Source organism: Dunckerocampus dactyliophorus, chromosome 9 (genome assembly GCF_027744805.1).
Source record: "Dunckerocampus dactyliophorus isolate RoL2022-P2 chromosome 9, RoL_Ddac_1.1, whole genome shotgun sequence".
In the NCBI taxonomy this organism is placed as follows: domain Eukaryota; kingdom Metazoa; phylum Chordata; class Actinopteri; order Syngnathiformes; family Syngnathidae; genus Dunckerocampus; species Dunckerocampus dactyliophorus.
Genome location: NC_072827.1, coordinates 10,527,925 through 10,544,319, shown reverse-complemented (window position 1 = coordinate 10,544,319; position 16,395 = coordinate 10,527,925). Strand labels below are relative to the sequence as shown.

The 16,395-nt window shown below is 41.2% G+C and overlaps 1 protein-coding gene across 2 annotated transcripts in view; it reads right to left on the bottom strand.

Annotated features, from left to right (window-relative positions):
* The window catches only part of cps1 (carbamoyl-phosphate synthase 1, mitochondrial), a 52,059-nt gene extending 38,401 nt beyond the window's left edge, over positions 1-13,658 (bottom strand). For both annotated transcript variants that reach the window (XM_054788094.1, XM_054788093.1), the window contains exons 1-16: positions 13,475-13,658; positions 12,341-12,450; positions 12,106-12,250; positions 11,850-11,939; positions 10,441-10,497; positions 10,275-10,367; positions 5,458-5,547; positions 4,926-5,054; positions 3,833-3,939; positions 3,492-3,633; positions 3,226-3,303; positions 3,015-3,113; positions 2,795-2,890; positions 2,044-2,233; positions 1,805-1,962; positions 1,576-1,704 (exon numbers count right to left, since the gene is read on the bottom strand). In XM_054788094.1, coding sequence (XP_054644069.1) covers positions 1,576-1,704; positions 1,805-1,962; positions 2,044-2,233; positions 2,795-2,890; positions 3,015-3,113; positions 3,226-3,303; positions 3,492-3,633; positions 3,833-3,939; positions 4,926-5,054; positions 5,458-5,547; positions 10,275-10,367; positions 10,441-10,497; positions 11,850-11,939; positions 12,106-12,250; positions 12,341-12,450; positions 13,475-13,600 — 1,839 coding nt within the window. In that variant the 5' untranslated portion in view covers positions 13,601-13,658. The remainder of the gene's footprint in view (positions 1-1,575; positions 1,705-1,804; positions 1,963-2,043; positions 2,234-2,794; positions 2,891-3,014; positions 3,114-3,225; positions 3,304-3,491; positions 3,634-3,832; positions 3,940-4,925; positions 5,055-5,457; positions 5,548-10,274; positions 10,368-10,440; positions 10,498-11,849; positions 11,940-12,105; positions 12,251-12,340; positions 12,451-13,474) is intronic.
* Between the last annotated feature and the right edge of the window lie 2,737 nt (positions 13,659-16,395).

Genomic DNA, 16,395 nt, shown 5'->3' with positions numbered 1-16,395 from the left:
CCTCGGAGGGGTCCCACCAGCTCCGCCACGCACACCGTCCTGGCCGTCCTCCGAGGGGTCGAACCAGCTTCGCCGGGCATACCGTCTTGGCCATCCCCTGGAGTGGTCCTGCTGGTTCCGCCGTGCTCACCAGGCCATCCCCCGGAAGGTTTCTGCTGGTTCCGCCAGGCTCACCATCTTGTTAGTCCCCCGGAGGGGTCCTGCTGGCTTCTTCGGGCATGATGTTCTGGTCGACCCCCTGAGGGGTCCCACCAGCTTCACCGGGGCTCACCGTCCTGGCCATCCCCCGAAAGGGTCCTGCAGGCGACCCACCACATGTCCTCCCACCACCCATCCCTCTTTGACTTTGGACTTTTTAGGACCCTAGGGATTCGTCCTTGGGGCGGGGGGGGGGTGGTACTGTCACGCTCTGTGAACTTGCCTGTGTGACTTTGACTTTGTGGTGTGTGTTCCCCTAGAGGTCTTAATTCTGGTTTTCATGCCCTTATTTTGGTATTACTTCTGCTTTTGCTCTGGCCTATGTTTTGCCAGCTTTTCCATTTTTGTTCATTCTGCTGCTAATTTCAGTTTCACTCCTATTAGGTCAGGTGCATGTTTCATTCCTTGTTGAAGCATTGCTTATTGTTATATGAATGTTTTTGTTGGTATCCTGTCACTGCACAGCAGCAATCTATTAAAAAATACATTTTACCTGCAATCGGGTCTCATCTCTCACATCCAGGGTTTGCCGCCACAACAACACAAAGACGTGCCAAAAATTTTCATGTAAAAACGGCATTTTGTGTTCTGTTGTGCTGTCATTGACTAATATTAAAATTAGTTTGATGATCTGAAACAATTAAGGGTGACTTTTTCATAACAGTGTAAATCAAAGATAAATAAGCAGCAAAACAGAAAACAGAAAATAGGGAATGTGCTGTTTGTTCTATGATGCTCAGACTTTTGCAGTTTGTAAATGCACTGCACAGTTTATGTGTGTCTCTGTGGGGACGCTTACATTACTTACACGTCGTTACTTGCACAATATCGCCACAAGCACTTGTTGCAGGTGGCTAAGTCTGCATTCATTTAGCACCAAAAGCGTTTATTTTTGGGCAAGACCGGTGCTATAACGATGAGAGTTTTCGTATGCAGCCCTAATCTACAGTGCCGAGACAGGTTTAGGGTTAGCTCAACCGATTAAGTTTCATAGCTAACCATTGTGGCGGACTTGCATCTCTCCAACAAATAGTTGGACTTCTTTTGAACTTTCTTTCTTGAACTGGGACCCTCCGGTTCCAAAGCCGTAGCCCTTGCGGACTGAGCTATTGCTGCAAAAATAATTTGTTTTTAAAACTGATAAAACTATGTGAGTCTATCCTAACACTGGCTGGCATTTCTTCATGGACTTCAATTGAACAATTTCAGGGAGCAACGTGAGGAGCATCAAGAGATAACCCAGCAGTTCACTGTCAAAGAAAGCAGAGTGTTTGTCTTTCTTGATAAATTCCAAAATGATTTCCATGAAAATATATGCTTACTCTGGGTTTTTCACAGATTTTCCATGTCAAAAAAGCTCCACGTCAACACTCTGACCTTATTGGCAGTTTCCTCCAGTTTGTCCTTGTTGGCACACAGACCAGAGCCCAGCCCTCCCAGGGCATAGGCAGATCGTAGCATCACTGGATAACCAATCTGCTGTGCAGCTTTCAAGGCATCACACACCTAAAAAGTAGACGCACACATTCAAGTACCTGTGATTTCCACTGTAAAAATGGCTTCTTTAAATCCAATGTAGAACCTGGTTTCACATTTGTATTCTTACAGACTCCACTGCAATACTGGGTGCAATCTTTTCGTTGATCTCCGTTAGTTTTTCAGCAAAAATTTGCCTGTCCTCTGTGGCCATGATGGACTCTATCGGTGTTCCCAAGACTTTCACCCCATACTGCTCCAGAACACCCTGCTGAAACAATTCTACTCCTGGAAATAGAACAAAGCAAGAGAAATGTGTTGAATTTACACTGAAGTGAAGAAATACAGTATTTATGACTAAATGCTCACCGCAGTTGAGGGCGGTCTGTCCACCCATGGAAAGCAGGATGCCATCAGGGCGCTCGGCCTTAATCACATCGGTAACAAATTGTGATGTGACAGGCAAGAAGTAGACCGAGTCGGCCTGCTTGGTGCCTACTTCATTGGTCTGGACTGAAGCTATGTTTGGATTCATGAGCACTGTCTTCAGATTCTCCTCCTACAACACCATGTCACAAAAACAGTTAAAAATCTGACGGTTTATTTTTTGGCTTTTCCAACATTGGAATATTCAAAGTTAGGGTTATTTGGGTGAAATTTCAGGATAAAGCTAAAATGTACTATGACCATTACAGTTGGTGATCCAACACAAAAGGTGCATAATCCATGAATCAATCAAAACATGTCCTGGTTCAATTACAATTGGTATTCAAACAGTCCTCTTCATAATGCTGTTCACATTTTAACATCACAAGACAGTGACGAAAAAGTTTAGAGATGGTGAAATTAAGTTCAACTGTAAAAGGTTAGCATGCATTTTAGGTTCATCATGAGATTTCACCCGAAAGTCAAATATCCCTAACTTTTTGTGAGAAGCATATGTACTGTATATATATACTGTATAAAAATATATACACCCACACGCATTATTTTTTTGTACTGCATTATGCACAAACTGCAGACAATGCCATTTCAATTAGGAATGAAACATATATGATGGTCTATATTTCAGGAACACTTCTCAATATATACAGTATATACTGTACATATTTGTGCTTACTTTCATAGCCTTGATGGCCTGAGATCCAGAGTAGTCAAACTCTCCAGCCTGACCGATAGACAGCCCACCAGATCCCAGTACCAACACCTTTGAGACCTTTGCTCATACAGTACACAACATTGAAATGCAAAACAGATAGATGATAAAGAACGATGCAGCTTTCCATGAAGAACAATTTTGAAATGTCTAAAACACGTTGCAAATCTAACCTGCTATATACCTGCACTCTGGGAGGGATGTACGGTTTCTTCGGCATGACTGACATTATGTTGGCATCCTTTCCTTTTTTCATCAAGGCCATGAAGGTGTCGAAAAGGAACTACAGAACCGCAACAAGACAAATAATATCAATAACAATACGATAAAAGCAGAAATACACTGAGATACATTTGGGATTTGATTTTATTCAGCAAGTGAATGTCTTTAAATACCTCTGTGTCAGTGGGGCCGCCTTTAGCCTCTGGGTGGAACTGAGCCGTGAAAACAGGTTTAGTGTTGTGCATGATGCCCTGCAAAACATCCAAATTTGATGTGAGCGTACAAAATCAAGTCAACGGCATTATACTCTCAGCCTTTCTCGGAGTTCTCCACTTCTACTACATATTTCATGAGTGCAGATGAGAGGAATGTTTATTTATGGAATAGAAATTCATATGGCATGTTTTCCTGAAACTCATTTACAGTGAGTGGAACCAACCTCATTTGTGCCATCATTGGCATTGATGAAAAGCGGGCTCCACCCTGGGGGCAGGGACTCACTATCTATGCCGTAGCCATGGTTCTGTGCCGTAATGAAGGCCTGGCCTGTCATCACATTCAGTACCGGTTGATTCTGGCCTCTGGGGAACACACAAATAAATTACATACTATGCATTTATATTTTATTCCTAGTCTGATTGAATTTCAAAAGCACTATAAAGACTGTAGAGCAGGTACTATACAAAACTCAGGCATCCGTTATTTACAGTTATTACTGTTTGCCTTTTTGATGCTACAAGAACAGAAATATAGTGTCTTCTTCTAAATTGCTAAGCTCACCTGTTGCCCATTGGTAGTTTGTAGGACTTTGCTCCAGCAGCCAGAGCAGTGATCTGATTGCCCATACAGATTCCAAACACTGGCTCAGGGCGATCACTCTCCAACACCTACACAAAACAAACAAAATCAACATGATTTATTATGTTTACTGTATTGGCCCGAATATAAAACTGTATTTTTTTTCCTTAGAAGAAATTCTGAAAAGGACAAATCGTGTTATACATATGCACAGTTATACAAATAAAACAGAATGCAAACCAGAGACCCATTCAAAAAAAATATCAAAAGGTGGGCAAGTTAGCAAATAATTGAGGGATTACGATGCTAACCTTAAGATAATGCTGAAAAACACAGTTCATTTTATTAGATGGCTAAAATAACAAGCGATGCTGAACAAGCGACCCTAATGAAGAGAAGCTGTATAGAAAATGGATGGATGGATGGGATATTGCATTCTACTAAATTAATTCTTACTTCTTACATTCTTCTGCACTCTGTGTGTATGCTATGCTCTGCCTCCACCCACAGAGACTGTATTGACTGGCAAAAGGGCTCACTCCGTTCATGCCATTGTTGTATGGAACAAATATGCCAAGGTGCTGAAACCAAGGCACAGAGTTAACCCTCTTCCTGCCTGTTTGGAGGCAGGAAACGAGGAAAACAGACACACATGTACATGGAAATACCATTCCAAATTACCATCCCAGGTCTAGTACCCACAAGATTTTTTCTGAACGAGAAATCTTGTCACGCTTTAATCTTGCGAGGCCTTGTGGCACGAGATTTTGTGACACCCCTAAAAGTTAATATAATTTTTTTATAACATAATTACATTGTACAAGAACTGAGGCAACATTTTGGCAAAAAAAAATTGTCAAAAGCGAATCATACAAAAACTGGGGCAATCGAAAACCGAGGTTTGACTGTACTTCAATTACTTTCATTATTTTCTATAAAGAGAGAATGCGACTAGTGTCAGACATGGTGTTCAATCATTTCTAGAGTCTGTTTCTTTATGTACAGGTATTATACAAGAAAGTACAAAAATAAACATATCACACCAAAAATGTGTTTGGATTTTTTTTTTTCCTACCTTACGGACATTGCAGATGAGTGCCTCAGCCAGAGACGGATCCCCAGGTCCATTGGAGATGAACAGGCCATCATAATTTAAACTCAGCAAGTCTTGGTCCCAGGGTACCAAGTGAACTTCTGCACCTTGCTGGCACAAGGTTAAAAAAATATTATATTATTCCTCTTATAGAAGCAGTAACATTTTTTCCATAGACTCTTTATTGAATCTCTAGTCTTCAGTGTATTTCAAACTGTTGATATTTGGTACTATGCATAACTCACATAGGTGTTCAAGCTAATTGAGAAACCATTTGCCGCATGTCTAATATGTTCTTTCAATGGACTAACTAAAGCAAATGGACACCGAAACCCACCCGAAGAATAAAAGTCACAGTGAATTCATGCAGTGATAGCAACGACAAGCTCATTTTCATCTCAGCTGGATGACTTTTTATAATGAACATTTCAAATATGCTGAGCCATGTTGTAGAATGTATGTCAAAGAACATTGTACATTTTCCATTAATCCCATTAGCCATGCACTTTCTCACCTTCACCAACAGGCGAATTATGTTATGTTTGATACCACAGTCAACTGCCACCACTTTGACAGGGTTTCCTTTCCCAAAAACTTGAGTTCCCTGTGGGACGACAATAAAAGTGATCACTCATTATAGAAAAATGTCAAGCTCTTTGTCGTAGCCTGTGTGACTGACACTTTTATGCCTTAGTTCCAATTTTATGCTCTTATTTTGTAGTCCTTTCTGTTTTGCCTGTGTTGTTTTCTACGCACCTTCATCTCATTTTGGGTTTGATCACTTAATCTAGCCTGTGGTGTTTGTCTGGCGTTGGAGCATTGCTACTCCTGTTTGCGTTCGTTATTGCTCACAATTGAATCCCTGCCGCTGCACGGCAGCCATTCTTTATTGAATGAATACTTTTTACCTGCATTTGGGTCCTGTTCTCTGCATACCTGGGGTCGTGCCACATCACCAAGCCAAGGCATGACAGAATGCTCCAACCAGAAGACGACTGAACACAGGGGTTCCTCAAGTTGCTGGAGGCCCAATGCATGCCATATATGCAAGAGGAGCTGGATACAATGGTGTGGATGGGAGACAAGCTGGTTCTCATGGAATCGGTGTATCCTGGACCCGCCGCTCACACATCTGCTCGGCTACGACACAAGTGCACATTCCAGCCAGGGCTCCTCAGTCCACGAAGGCCCCTACTAAAGGTCAGCACGCCTTTCAGCCGCTCTCCTCATCTGCCATGCAACGCCAAGAGGAGATGAGCCTGCCCCCCCGCTCCCACAATTCAGATACCCCACATGCTCGCTCCTCAACGTCATAGCCCTCCGACGCCCTCACAGCACGCACTGAGCCCCCTTCCAACCTCCCTGGATCCTACATCTCGCCCATCCGAGCTTCACAACCTCACGGTGCCCCCCCCACGGCATTTCAAGCTGGTCGCAGCCCCCTGCAGTTCGGAAGGGTACAGCGGGCGGAACCGGTGACCCTCCTCCAAGCCTCCCTCCACTCGTCCCTGGTCCCGGTTTTGGTGAAGAAGGGCATCTGGAATCCGCCTTCGGAAGGGGGGGCCAGTACCATTAGCTGTGAAATGGTGAACACACAGCTCGAGCCTCCACCTGCAAGTCAAAATGCAGGGCTCTCCTCAGAAAGCCAAAACGCACAGCGTGAGTCTCCACCTGCGAGTCAAGACGCAGGGCTCGCTGCAGGAATTCCCAAAGCATAGCCTGCTTTTCCTGCTGCTTCTTTGCAGTCACGTCAGGTGGACGAGACGCCTGCTGCGACTGCTTTGTCTTCAGTTCCTTCCTGTCCAGGCTCAGTCCACGTGTCAGCCTGCTCTGTCTTCAGTTCCTGTCCAGACTCAGTCCACGTGTAAGCCTTCCTGTCTTCAGTTCCTGTCCCAGTTCAGTCCATGAGCCAACTGCTATCAGTGCTTCTGCTTGCTCCACGCCAGCCCAAGACGCTCACCGGCTTTCCTGGGGCAATGATGCATGACTGGCGGGCATTTGACTTCACGTTCCCCTTTGTCAGTCACCTAGGGGTGTCCCGAAGAGGAGGGGCCCTGCTGGCTCCACCAGGCATGTCGTCCCAGCCATCCCCCGGGGTCAGGCCAGTGACCCACCACCTGTCCTCCCACCACCGACTCTTCTTTTGACTTTGAACTTTAGGCAACTGGGATCTGTCCTTACGGGGGCGTATTGTCACGCTCTGTGTTGTAGTCAGCGTGACAGTTTGTTTAATTTCACTTTTATGCCTTATAGTTATAGTTTTATGCTCTTATTTTGTAGTCCTTCTTGTTTTGCCTGTGTTGTTTTCTTCCTGTTTTACTTTCATGTTCCAACGCACCTGCATCTCATTTTGTGTTTGATTATTTAATCTAGCCTGTGGCGTTTGTCTGGCATTGGAGCATTGCTCCTCCTGTTTGCGTTTGTTACTGTTCATAATTGAACCCCTGTCGTGTCACTGCAATCATTCTTTATTTAATAAATACTTTTTCAGTGCATTTGGGTCCTGTTCTCTGCATACCTGGGGTCGTGCCACAACATCACCAAGCCAAGACGTGACAGAAAAAAATAAATATACAGTGGAACCTTGGTTAGCGTCATAAATCCATTCCAAAAGGTCCAACTCTGACCAAAACGTACTCTAACTGAATCAGTTTTTCCCACACAAAAGAAAGTAAATCCAATTAAGTTTTTCACTGCCAAAGACATCCATTGACGTCTTTTGCTTTTTTCACGGGAGCTACAGATCAAAGTCTTATTCATCTTGTGTGTGAATTTCTGACTTGTAGGCAATGTATTTCTGTCCCAGTAGGGGGCAACAATTCTCTTTTCCTCCAACCGGCAGTGACAGATTGTCAATGAAGAAGACGGATTGTGGGTTGAGAGAGGAAAATGGCGAAACACATGCAGAAATCGAGCGGAGACAAAAAATACAGGCACCTAACACTGTCACAGAGCTTGTCTGGTGGTGGATTTGCCTTTAGTAGTGATGCGATCGCAAAAGATAGAGGTGACATTGGTGATGTAGGTGACATAGACACAAATGTAGCTGACAATGGCAGCCGAAGCAACAAGCTAGTTGTTCGTGTTGCTGAGCCAAGTGGCGCGACACCGGAGCCTGACACCGGAAGCAGTTCAGAGTCGGGTGACTCAGAACCTGACCCTGATTAGACAAGTGGCTGCCGTCTGGATCGGTCAGCACCAGGGATTCATCCCCACATTCAGCAGACCCCACCGTCACTATTTTTCTCTGTTTTTTGGTCAAAATCAGGTGTTTTTGCAGAAACTACCTTATGTTTCACTGCCAATATCTAAAGACCCAAAAAGGCTACGAACAAACTTCTTTTTCTGATGAAAGAAGAGAGTCTAGGTTTTCTTTAGATAGTTTCAATGTTTATGTAGTCCTAAAACTCAATATCTTGTGGGTCTTGAAAGTTCATCAAAAATGCCCCAAAACTGGCAGTATCGAGCTCTCTGCTGTGAACATGGCTGGAAGTCAATGAGTTAATACGTTTCAGAAAGCCAAGATTGTTAGCACAAAACACGTTTTTATCGTTTTACATGCAAAAAACAATTCAAAATGCATATAAATACATATAAATGAGGACTGAAAGGGGTAAAAGAACATTTAAAGGGTCACTGACATGATTTATCAACTTCCCTTAAATATGTTCTACGTTGTTCGTTTTATGAAAGCGAACAGTAAATTCGCAAAAATTACTTTTAAATTAAAAAAAACTAAATTAAATTTATTGTTTATGACAAAAGCCATGACTAACTCCAGTGGTAGAAAAGTGACGTGACCACAGTCGACCCTCTGAGCGAAAGCAGAGTAAACAAACGCTTGACAAGGTAGCTCGTCAACCTAGCTCGGTATAGTTATAAAAAAGTAGTCATGCTAAATCGTTGCCCCTGGCTGTTCACCATGTCCGAGTGATACTGTAAGTTTGTTTTATTTTCCAAGGATGAAGGTTTAAGACTACAATGAACGGAGCAGCTACAGAGAACGAGAGACAAATGGACGCTCACCTCGTTCTGTTCTTTGCAATGTTCATTTCACTGAAGACTGCTATGGAGGAACACCTTTACAAGAAGCATTTGGCTTGAAAGTACAGTTTAACGCATTTTGTATGCTATTCCTAATGCTATGCTACACAGGAAAAAGGAGAAGAAGAACGACATCAAAGTTTCCACAGAAGAGAGTAAGTGATGTCATATTGTATTGTAAACACTATGCCACAATAGCGACAAACATTCATACAGTACATGTTATAAAACATATTTTCACAGCTTTATGTTGATGGAGGGGCGCGGGGCAGCGACGGCTCTAAAAAGACTCTAAAAGACCCCTTTACGCTCATTAAGAAGCCGATAACAATAATAAAAGGAAAAGCAACTCCAAGGTAATTTACACTTACCATTCTGTGTTTTGAAGCCAACCAATCTTCATTTCCGTGTCTTTGTCATTGGACACCTCTGCATCAGACACGCTAGTTTCATCGTCGCTGGGCCAAATAACTCCCTGTTCTGCAAGCTCTCTATTTCATCTCCAGATGCTCCTTTCTCCTCGAAAACTATTGACACATCGCGCAGATCTTCGCTATAATCACTGTAAACATCCTCTGTCTCATGTACTGCCATGTTTGTTGACTTGTAAAGTTCAACTGCGCTGACGTCACTTGGAAAACACCCCTTTTCTGCAACTGGAGTTCGTCATGGCTCCAGCCATGAACAATAAGTGTAATTTTTGCAAATTCACCGTTCATTTTCATAAACCAAACAACGTAGAACATAATTACAAACAATATAGAACATAGCAAGCAAAGTTGATAAATCATGTCAGTGACCTTTAACGTCACTTTACCTTGATTGAAGACATGATTGTTGACAAAGACGGCTTTCAGATATTTCTTGAATTTAGTAGTGTTTCTCACCTTCTTTATCAAATTGCTGGCACTTTCTTTGGCTCCAATGTTGGTTATTTTGCAGCTTTGGTCAAAAGAAAAGCAGAGCCTTGTGGCGTAACTGTGTTAGCCAGCAAAGAACTACAGTGTCAGCCACTGATGACATCATAGACTGGCAACTAAGCTAATGTTGGGTTCCTGATATCAAGCTGCTAATAAGGATGTTTAGTGATAAAAATAGAGAGCACCGTTGGACTTAGGCAATGGATTGAAAGCACGACAAGACCCTATTGTACGCTAACTGGAAAATGTATACAAACCAGGTAAAACTTTGCCATAAATTAAAAAAAACACGCGAACCGAGGCGTACACTAACCGAGGTTCTGCTGTATGATAAATATTTTAAGCAGAGAGTAAAAGCTGCTGTTACTTTTGTTGAGACCTCTGCCACCAGGTTTTTTTGGTGGGGATCTGATATCTCAACAGGTTGCCCATCAAATTCAATCTTTCCCAGAACCGTGCCCTGAGGAGAAAGGACAAGCATTAGTGGTCCTAAGTAAAAGATATGGCAAAGCTGACTATCACATTTATTGTACCTTGTCTCTGATGATCTTGGTCAACATTCTGGTGTCGATCCCAAAGAGTGCAGGGACCTACAAACAAGTACACTCAGATTGTATGATCAGCTGACAATATGGTTTGTTATTGCACTTAGAAAATGTTTTCTGTCTATTATTCCATTTAATTGGACTAATTATGCACTAACATACATATTCATTTCTGATAAGATACAAATTAATGTCACACTGACTTGCTATGATTATCTCCTCAAGGCTAGAGGTCACCAAAACAAGTCCTCCACATGCTTACCATTAGATTCAAATTTGGGTGTTGGGTGTCTAGGCATGTGAGTCTTCCTTTCATCATCTCTGTCCCTCACAGGAAGATATGTGATTTCTAGGGATGTCCGATATTGGCATTTTTGCCGATAACCAATATGCCAATATTGTCCAACTCTCAATTTCTGATTCCGATATCAACCGATACCGATACCAATATGTATAACATCATATCTATTTTTCTTCAGTAAAATTGTTATAAAGTGACAATACTCTTAAATGAGTACAGTTGTTTGTTGGCTACTCCACCCATCTCCGAGTAAATAATTAATGTATTACATCTTTTACATAAGAATACATTTGTGTATGGAGCTGGTAAGTAATTTGAGAGCTCTGTTGTTGCTGTACTTGTTAAATATAGAGTTACTTCTTCTACTTGTGAGCAGCACAATCTTACATAAATGATGCAGCAAGTTCAGCAATGTTGCAAAATTGCGACGTTGGCGCTAAAATCTCTAACGGCTTTCATTGTAGGGAAAAAAATTGATAACAATGTTGGCCGATATCACATTTTTATGCCAGTATCGGCCCGATAATTACTGTTGGCCAATATTGTCGGACATCCCTGTTTATTATTATTTATTTATTATTACACAGATTATTATATATGATTTCTAGTTATTGTGAAAAATCTTAATAATTACATCATCATATTGTTACATTACCTTATCATTCTTCTATGTATTAAAAAATCACATATGGAATACAGGAAGTGAATAAATGTATTGCAAAAGATGTGGAACGGATGGGGGGGGTAGGATTATATAAGCGTTGCTTCTTCCTACTCCTGTTGGACATGTGGAACTGTGAATTGAATTATGTGATGTATTCCATTGTAACTTGTATGCATGTTCAAATAAAATGAAACCATTACCATACCTAGTGATTTTGTATATTGACTAACATTTTAGCATGAATAGTCAGACATTTTCTCCAGAATCCACCTTTTCTAGTTGTATTGATTTGTCTCCTTGCATTTACGTTTTATTAAACTGTACCTCTCATTATTCCCAAAGAACTTGTCTCGTCTCTTGTCTATTTTGGAGCTAGCAGCAGATTTTCCCTTTACACCAGCCCAGACCTGATGTACCTACTAGTGTACCTACCTTCTCTTCTTGAAGCCACTGACCCAGAGACTTAACAGAGTTCCAGTGGCTGTACTCCTGACTGTAGTTTTGAACCAGAAGACCAGATATCTTAAGACACAAAAGCACAATTTAAGCTCAATCAAAAATGCCCAAAGAACTTTATAAGATGATACAGTACAGTTTTAAACAAATGGAATACTATTAAAAGACCAGTTTTGTCGGCCATACTGGACCCTGTATAATTTAATATGTCACCCATGCATTGCAGACACACCTGGATGCGCTCAGACTCCACATGTTTTCTCAGACCAAGTTCATCTAGCTCTTGTGTGTTGGGTACCCCGTAGTTCCCTACAATAGGGTAGGTCAATGTCAGGATCTGACCCCTATAGCTGGGGTCAGTCAAGGCCTCGGGATAGCTAAACACAGAGGATGACACCATGAGAAGATTGCATTGTGGGGAACCACACCTACTTCATATTAGCTGATACAATGAAGGGCTCACCTACCCTACAAGGCCGGTATTGAACACCAGTTCTCCAGCTACTGAGATCTCATCACCAAAAGACAAGCCCTTCATTTTGGTGCCATCTTCCAAGATCAAGTGTGCTATCTGGGCCTGGTGAGTATATAAAAAGTCAAATTCACCTAAAAGAAAAGCCCTATTTGGAAATATATTGGCGCCTACAACTAAAGCAAAGCGTGGTTTTGCTGAAGCAAATACGTTGCTAGCATAAATACTCATGTTAAATAATTGATTTAAGCTCAAATTGCTGGTCATAAAGGATGATATTATATTTAAATTGTAATCTGCACAGTGTTAAAATGTATGCAAATTGAAACCAAAGATGGTATCGGTGTCAAATCGATTCTAGCATGATAACATCAATATTTTCAGTTCTTTTGTGTTTATTTTCAGGGTTTTTTTGCTGTGCTTTTCATATCATTACATTGTTGATATTGTTATATTTGTATCATTGTATCAAACATATCGTCAGTGCACACAGGAGCGCTATAGGCCACAAGTATTTTTTGATTTTAAGTTATTTTGCATATTGTTTGCTCTAACAATTATATGTAATGGAAGGGGAATAATTGTATTATTTTCTTGATATTGATGGGTGAGTGTCTTATATTGTTCACAAATACTTGATAATTGGTTATTAAAAGTAAAAAAAATCAATTTTATATTATTTGCCTAAAATCTATATTATTTTATACGGTAATAACAATCACAAAATCACTCAATAATCTAGAAAGAAGTTAAAGTAAAATGTGTCGGTATCGGCAAAACTGCTTCTGTATTGAATTGGTATCATATTGTTACCGACATCTGCAGTATCGCCCACCACTTCTTGCGAGCCCTATGAAACTATTATTTCGACGCTCTAAATGAGTTGAATTGGTCCGTTTATATTAATATTTCCAAGACGATTTAAAGAGTACATTAAGTTGCTGCAGCTAAAGCCTGAAATTACTTCCTAGAAGCGCTCACGTCCGTAAATAGTAACTGCATTGTACAATTGAGCGATTTTTCTAGGGAGTTCGTTGAAGCGTCAGTGTTATAACTCAAATTCGTCATCTCTGTCTGGGGGGGTTAACATGTCACATTTAACAGAGTAAAACACCCACGCCTTTCTTACCTTGACACTAAAAAGTTTAGCAGTCTGACGTCTCAACCATGCCAACTTGTTCCCAACTTTGTTCCCAACTACACCGTAGTTCATCAGGAATTTGACAGCACTGTGAGCTAACAGGATTTTGGTCATATTCCCGCAATTTCCCTAGGACAGGTGGTCAATCTAAACAATAGATAAATAAATGTACACTCTTGAAAAGCTAACTTTACACACAAGTGGACCGTTTTAATGTAAAAACATGTGAATGAATGGACGACGCCACGGCGGCCGCCTCTCTTGTCCTGTCAGTTCAATGAGGTCACGTGAGGTGACAGCTGATTGGACGACACTCTCTTGGTTTACTTATCGCTTCAGGACGCTGACGTTTTGATTGGTCGCCCATGATTGCGTATATGAGGTACCGTAAACCAATAAAGCAGTAGTTAATTTGCATGATGTGCTACAATTAACCAAATTATATATTCCTTCCTCACCTGATTATATTGATTGGGAAAAATCTAACTGTAATAATTTATCTCTCAAGTCTGGTTACAATAAATGTTAAAAACACCTGGGTTGTTAAGTGCTTTACAGCACGCCCTTTGAGGCTGGTTACGTGCACACAAAAAAGCCCATAAGTGACCATGTGGAGGTTTCACGGTGGTGGGATTAGAGGGGTCTGTGTATTTGCTGATCACTGCAGGACTGGTCCTCAGCAGAGAAGGATGCCTGACTGCCACTCTGCTGGCTTCAGCAGTCTGAACAAAGTGTGTGTGAATAAGTGTGTGCGCGTGTGTGTGCGTTTGTGTTTGTGTGTAACAGGAAGTGTCACCATGCACCGAACGGTCGGGGAGGTGTTTATGCTTTTATTGACTTTCCTAGGATCCATGCACACACTACACACATACACAGTATGTGCTAAAATGTAGTAAATGTACTCCTGTGTGCTACTTCAAGGTTTCGGTTTAAGCTGCGGGGGCATCATGATCTTTTGGAGTAAATTTAGCCTCAGGTTGTAGTTTTCACACTTGTGGTGCTATACTGACATCCAGTGGTAATATTGGTTGAAGACGACAAGAGGCTTTACTTTGTAAGCATTACAACATTGACTTTCATTCATACTTAAGTATTTATTATTTATATTACTATTTGAATATATTTTAATTATGTAATTAAAATAGTAATTGTATATATATATTTTTGCTGCTAGCTTCTATCAACTATAAAAAATATTTAGACAAAAAAGTATACTGTAAAATTATTCACAATTTATGTACTTTTTCCTACACGTTTATCGAGTGGGAACAAAATCACAATTTTGAATTATCTCATGTTTTGTAAAAAAAAAAAAAAATGTAAAGGATAAAATTGCACAAAAATGTACCATCTGCATGGAGTGAAGAAAAAAAGTGCGACCCTTAGAAATAATATATCTACACAGTAACAAGCACGTTGGCGATGGAGGCAAGGAAAAACTTACCTCTCACAAGAGAAAACCAGTGTGGGGTGTCCCTCTGCCTCCATCCGTTGGTTTGAGAAAGACAAAGAAGAAGGACAACAGGATGGTTTCTCTTCATTCTAGTCAGCACTCGAGCAGCAGCACTTGTCGGCACAGGTGCAGCTATCCAATGTGTAAATACGTCACAAGTAAATCATTTTTACACTTTTCTTACCATATGGTTTTACAAGCTACATTGAGAAACATTAGTTTGGACGCTTTTGTTTTGGTTTTCCTCTGTTTTGTCATCACTTTTTTGTTTTCAGCTATTATTTTGTATTTTCTACTTCCTGTGTTGCACCTATGCCAGCGCCTTGACTTTCTGTTTGAGGGCACAGGGAGCGCACCTGCTGCTGACTAGCGATCAATGGACTATTTATACAGACATTGGACAGTCATTTAGTGTTTGCAATCTGGGATATATTTACCTGCACTCCGCCTCTGTGAGAAATTCATGTATTAATTCATTCTGTTAGATATGAATATTATACCTTAAATTCGGTTTAATAGCTTCCCAAATGTATGCTCTCATGTCATCCCCACTCACATAGCACTATCAGAGTCGCACAACACGCTCTAATGATGGATGGAAAAATACCAGGAGAAGAGCCAGACACACAAAAGATGCATCGTTCTCACTCCCTCACACAGGCTTAACTTTCATTTGTACACAAACTTAACTTTCACTTTCTAGAGGGGCACGGCAACTGTTATATAGACTCTTCAGAGTACTTCATCAATCTCCCTTGTCGATGCTATATATTGCCCTTATTTTTTTATACAATTTGTATTGCTTTTTTTTTTAAAAGCAACATGGTCCAAGACCCAGGAAGAAAGGCTACGGAGAAGAAATAGTTTTAACTTACTGGAGTTTCATGAATTTAGTTGATTTTTACTTTTGCACTTAACGTTATGGTTTCAAAGAGCAATCCTTTCACTTGTGTATATAAAGAAAATTGGTCTATGATTAGCCGAGGGACATGAGGAGTCAGTTCAATACACCATATGGAGCTTTATTACCGTGCAGAGTGCGATTATGTGTTCTGAATTCCTTCCCTGATTGGCTGGCTTGAGGCCTAATGAGCTCAAGTGTCCGTCCGCAGCGGAGGGACCCCACATTGTCCGCTGTTTCAAGTGCAGCTTTTCAGATGGCGGTCCGAGCTTGACAGAGGCCTAAAATAGACAAAGAGGCTCCCTCGCCTCCCTCTGCCAGATTTCCAAGCCCAGTCTTGGCCCTGAGATGACATGGAAATAACAGATTGGGCTTTTTTTACGGATCAAATGAACGTTAAATAAAAGGTATGGCTGTTGGACTGCGATACAGAACAACAGATAAGATTAACTTAAATATTCTTCATGTCTGTCAAGGACGTTATCTTCTTTTTGATGACTGATTGTTTCACTGGCGGGAGCATGGCGCAAAGAAAAATAATAACGTATTTTTAGA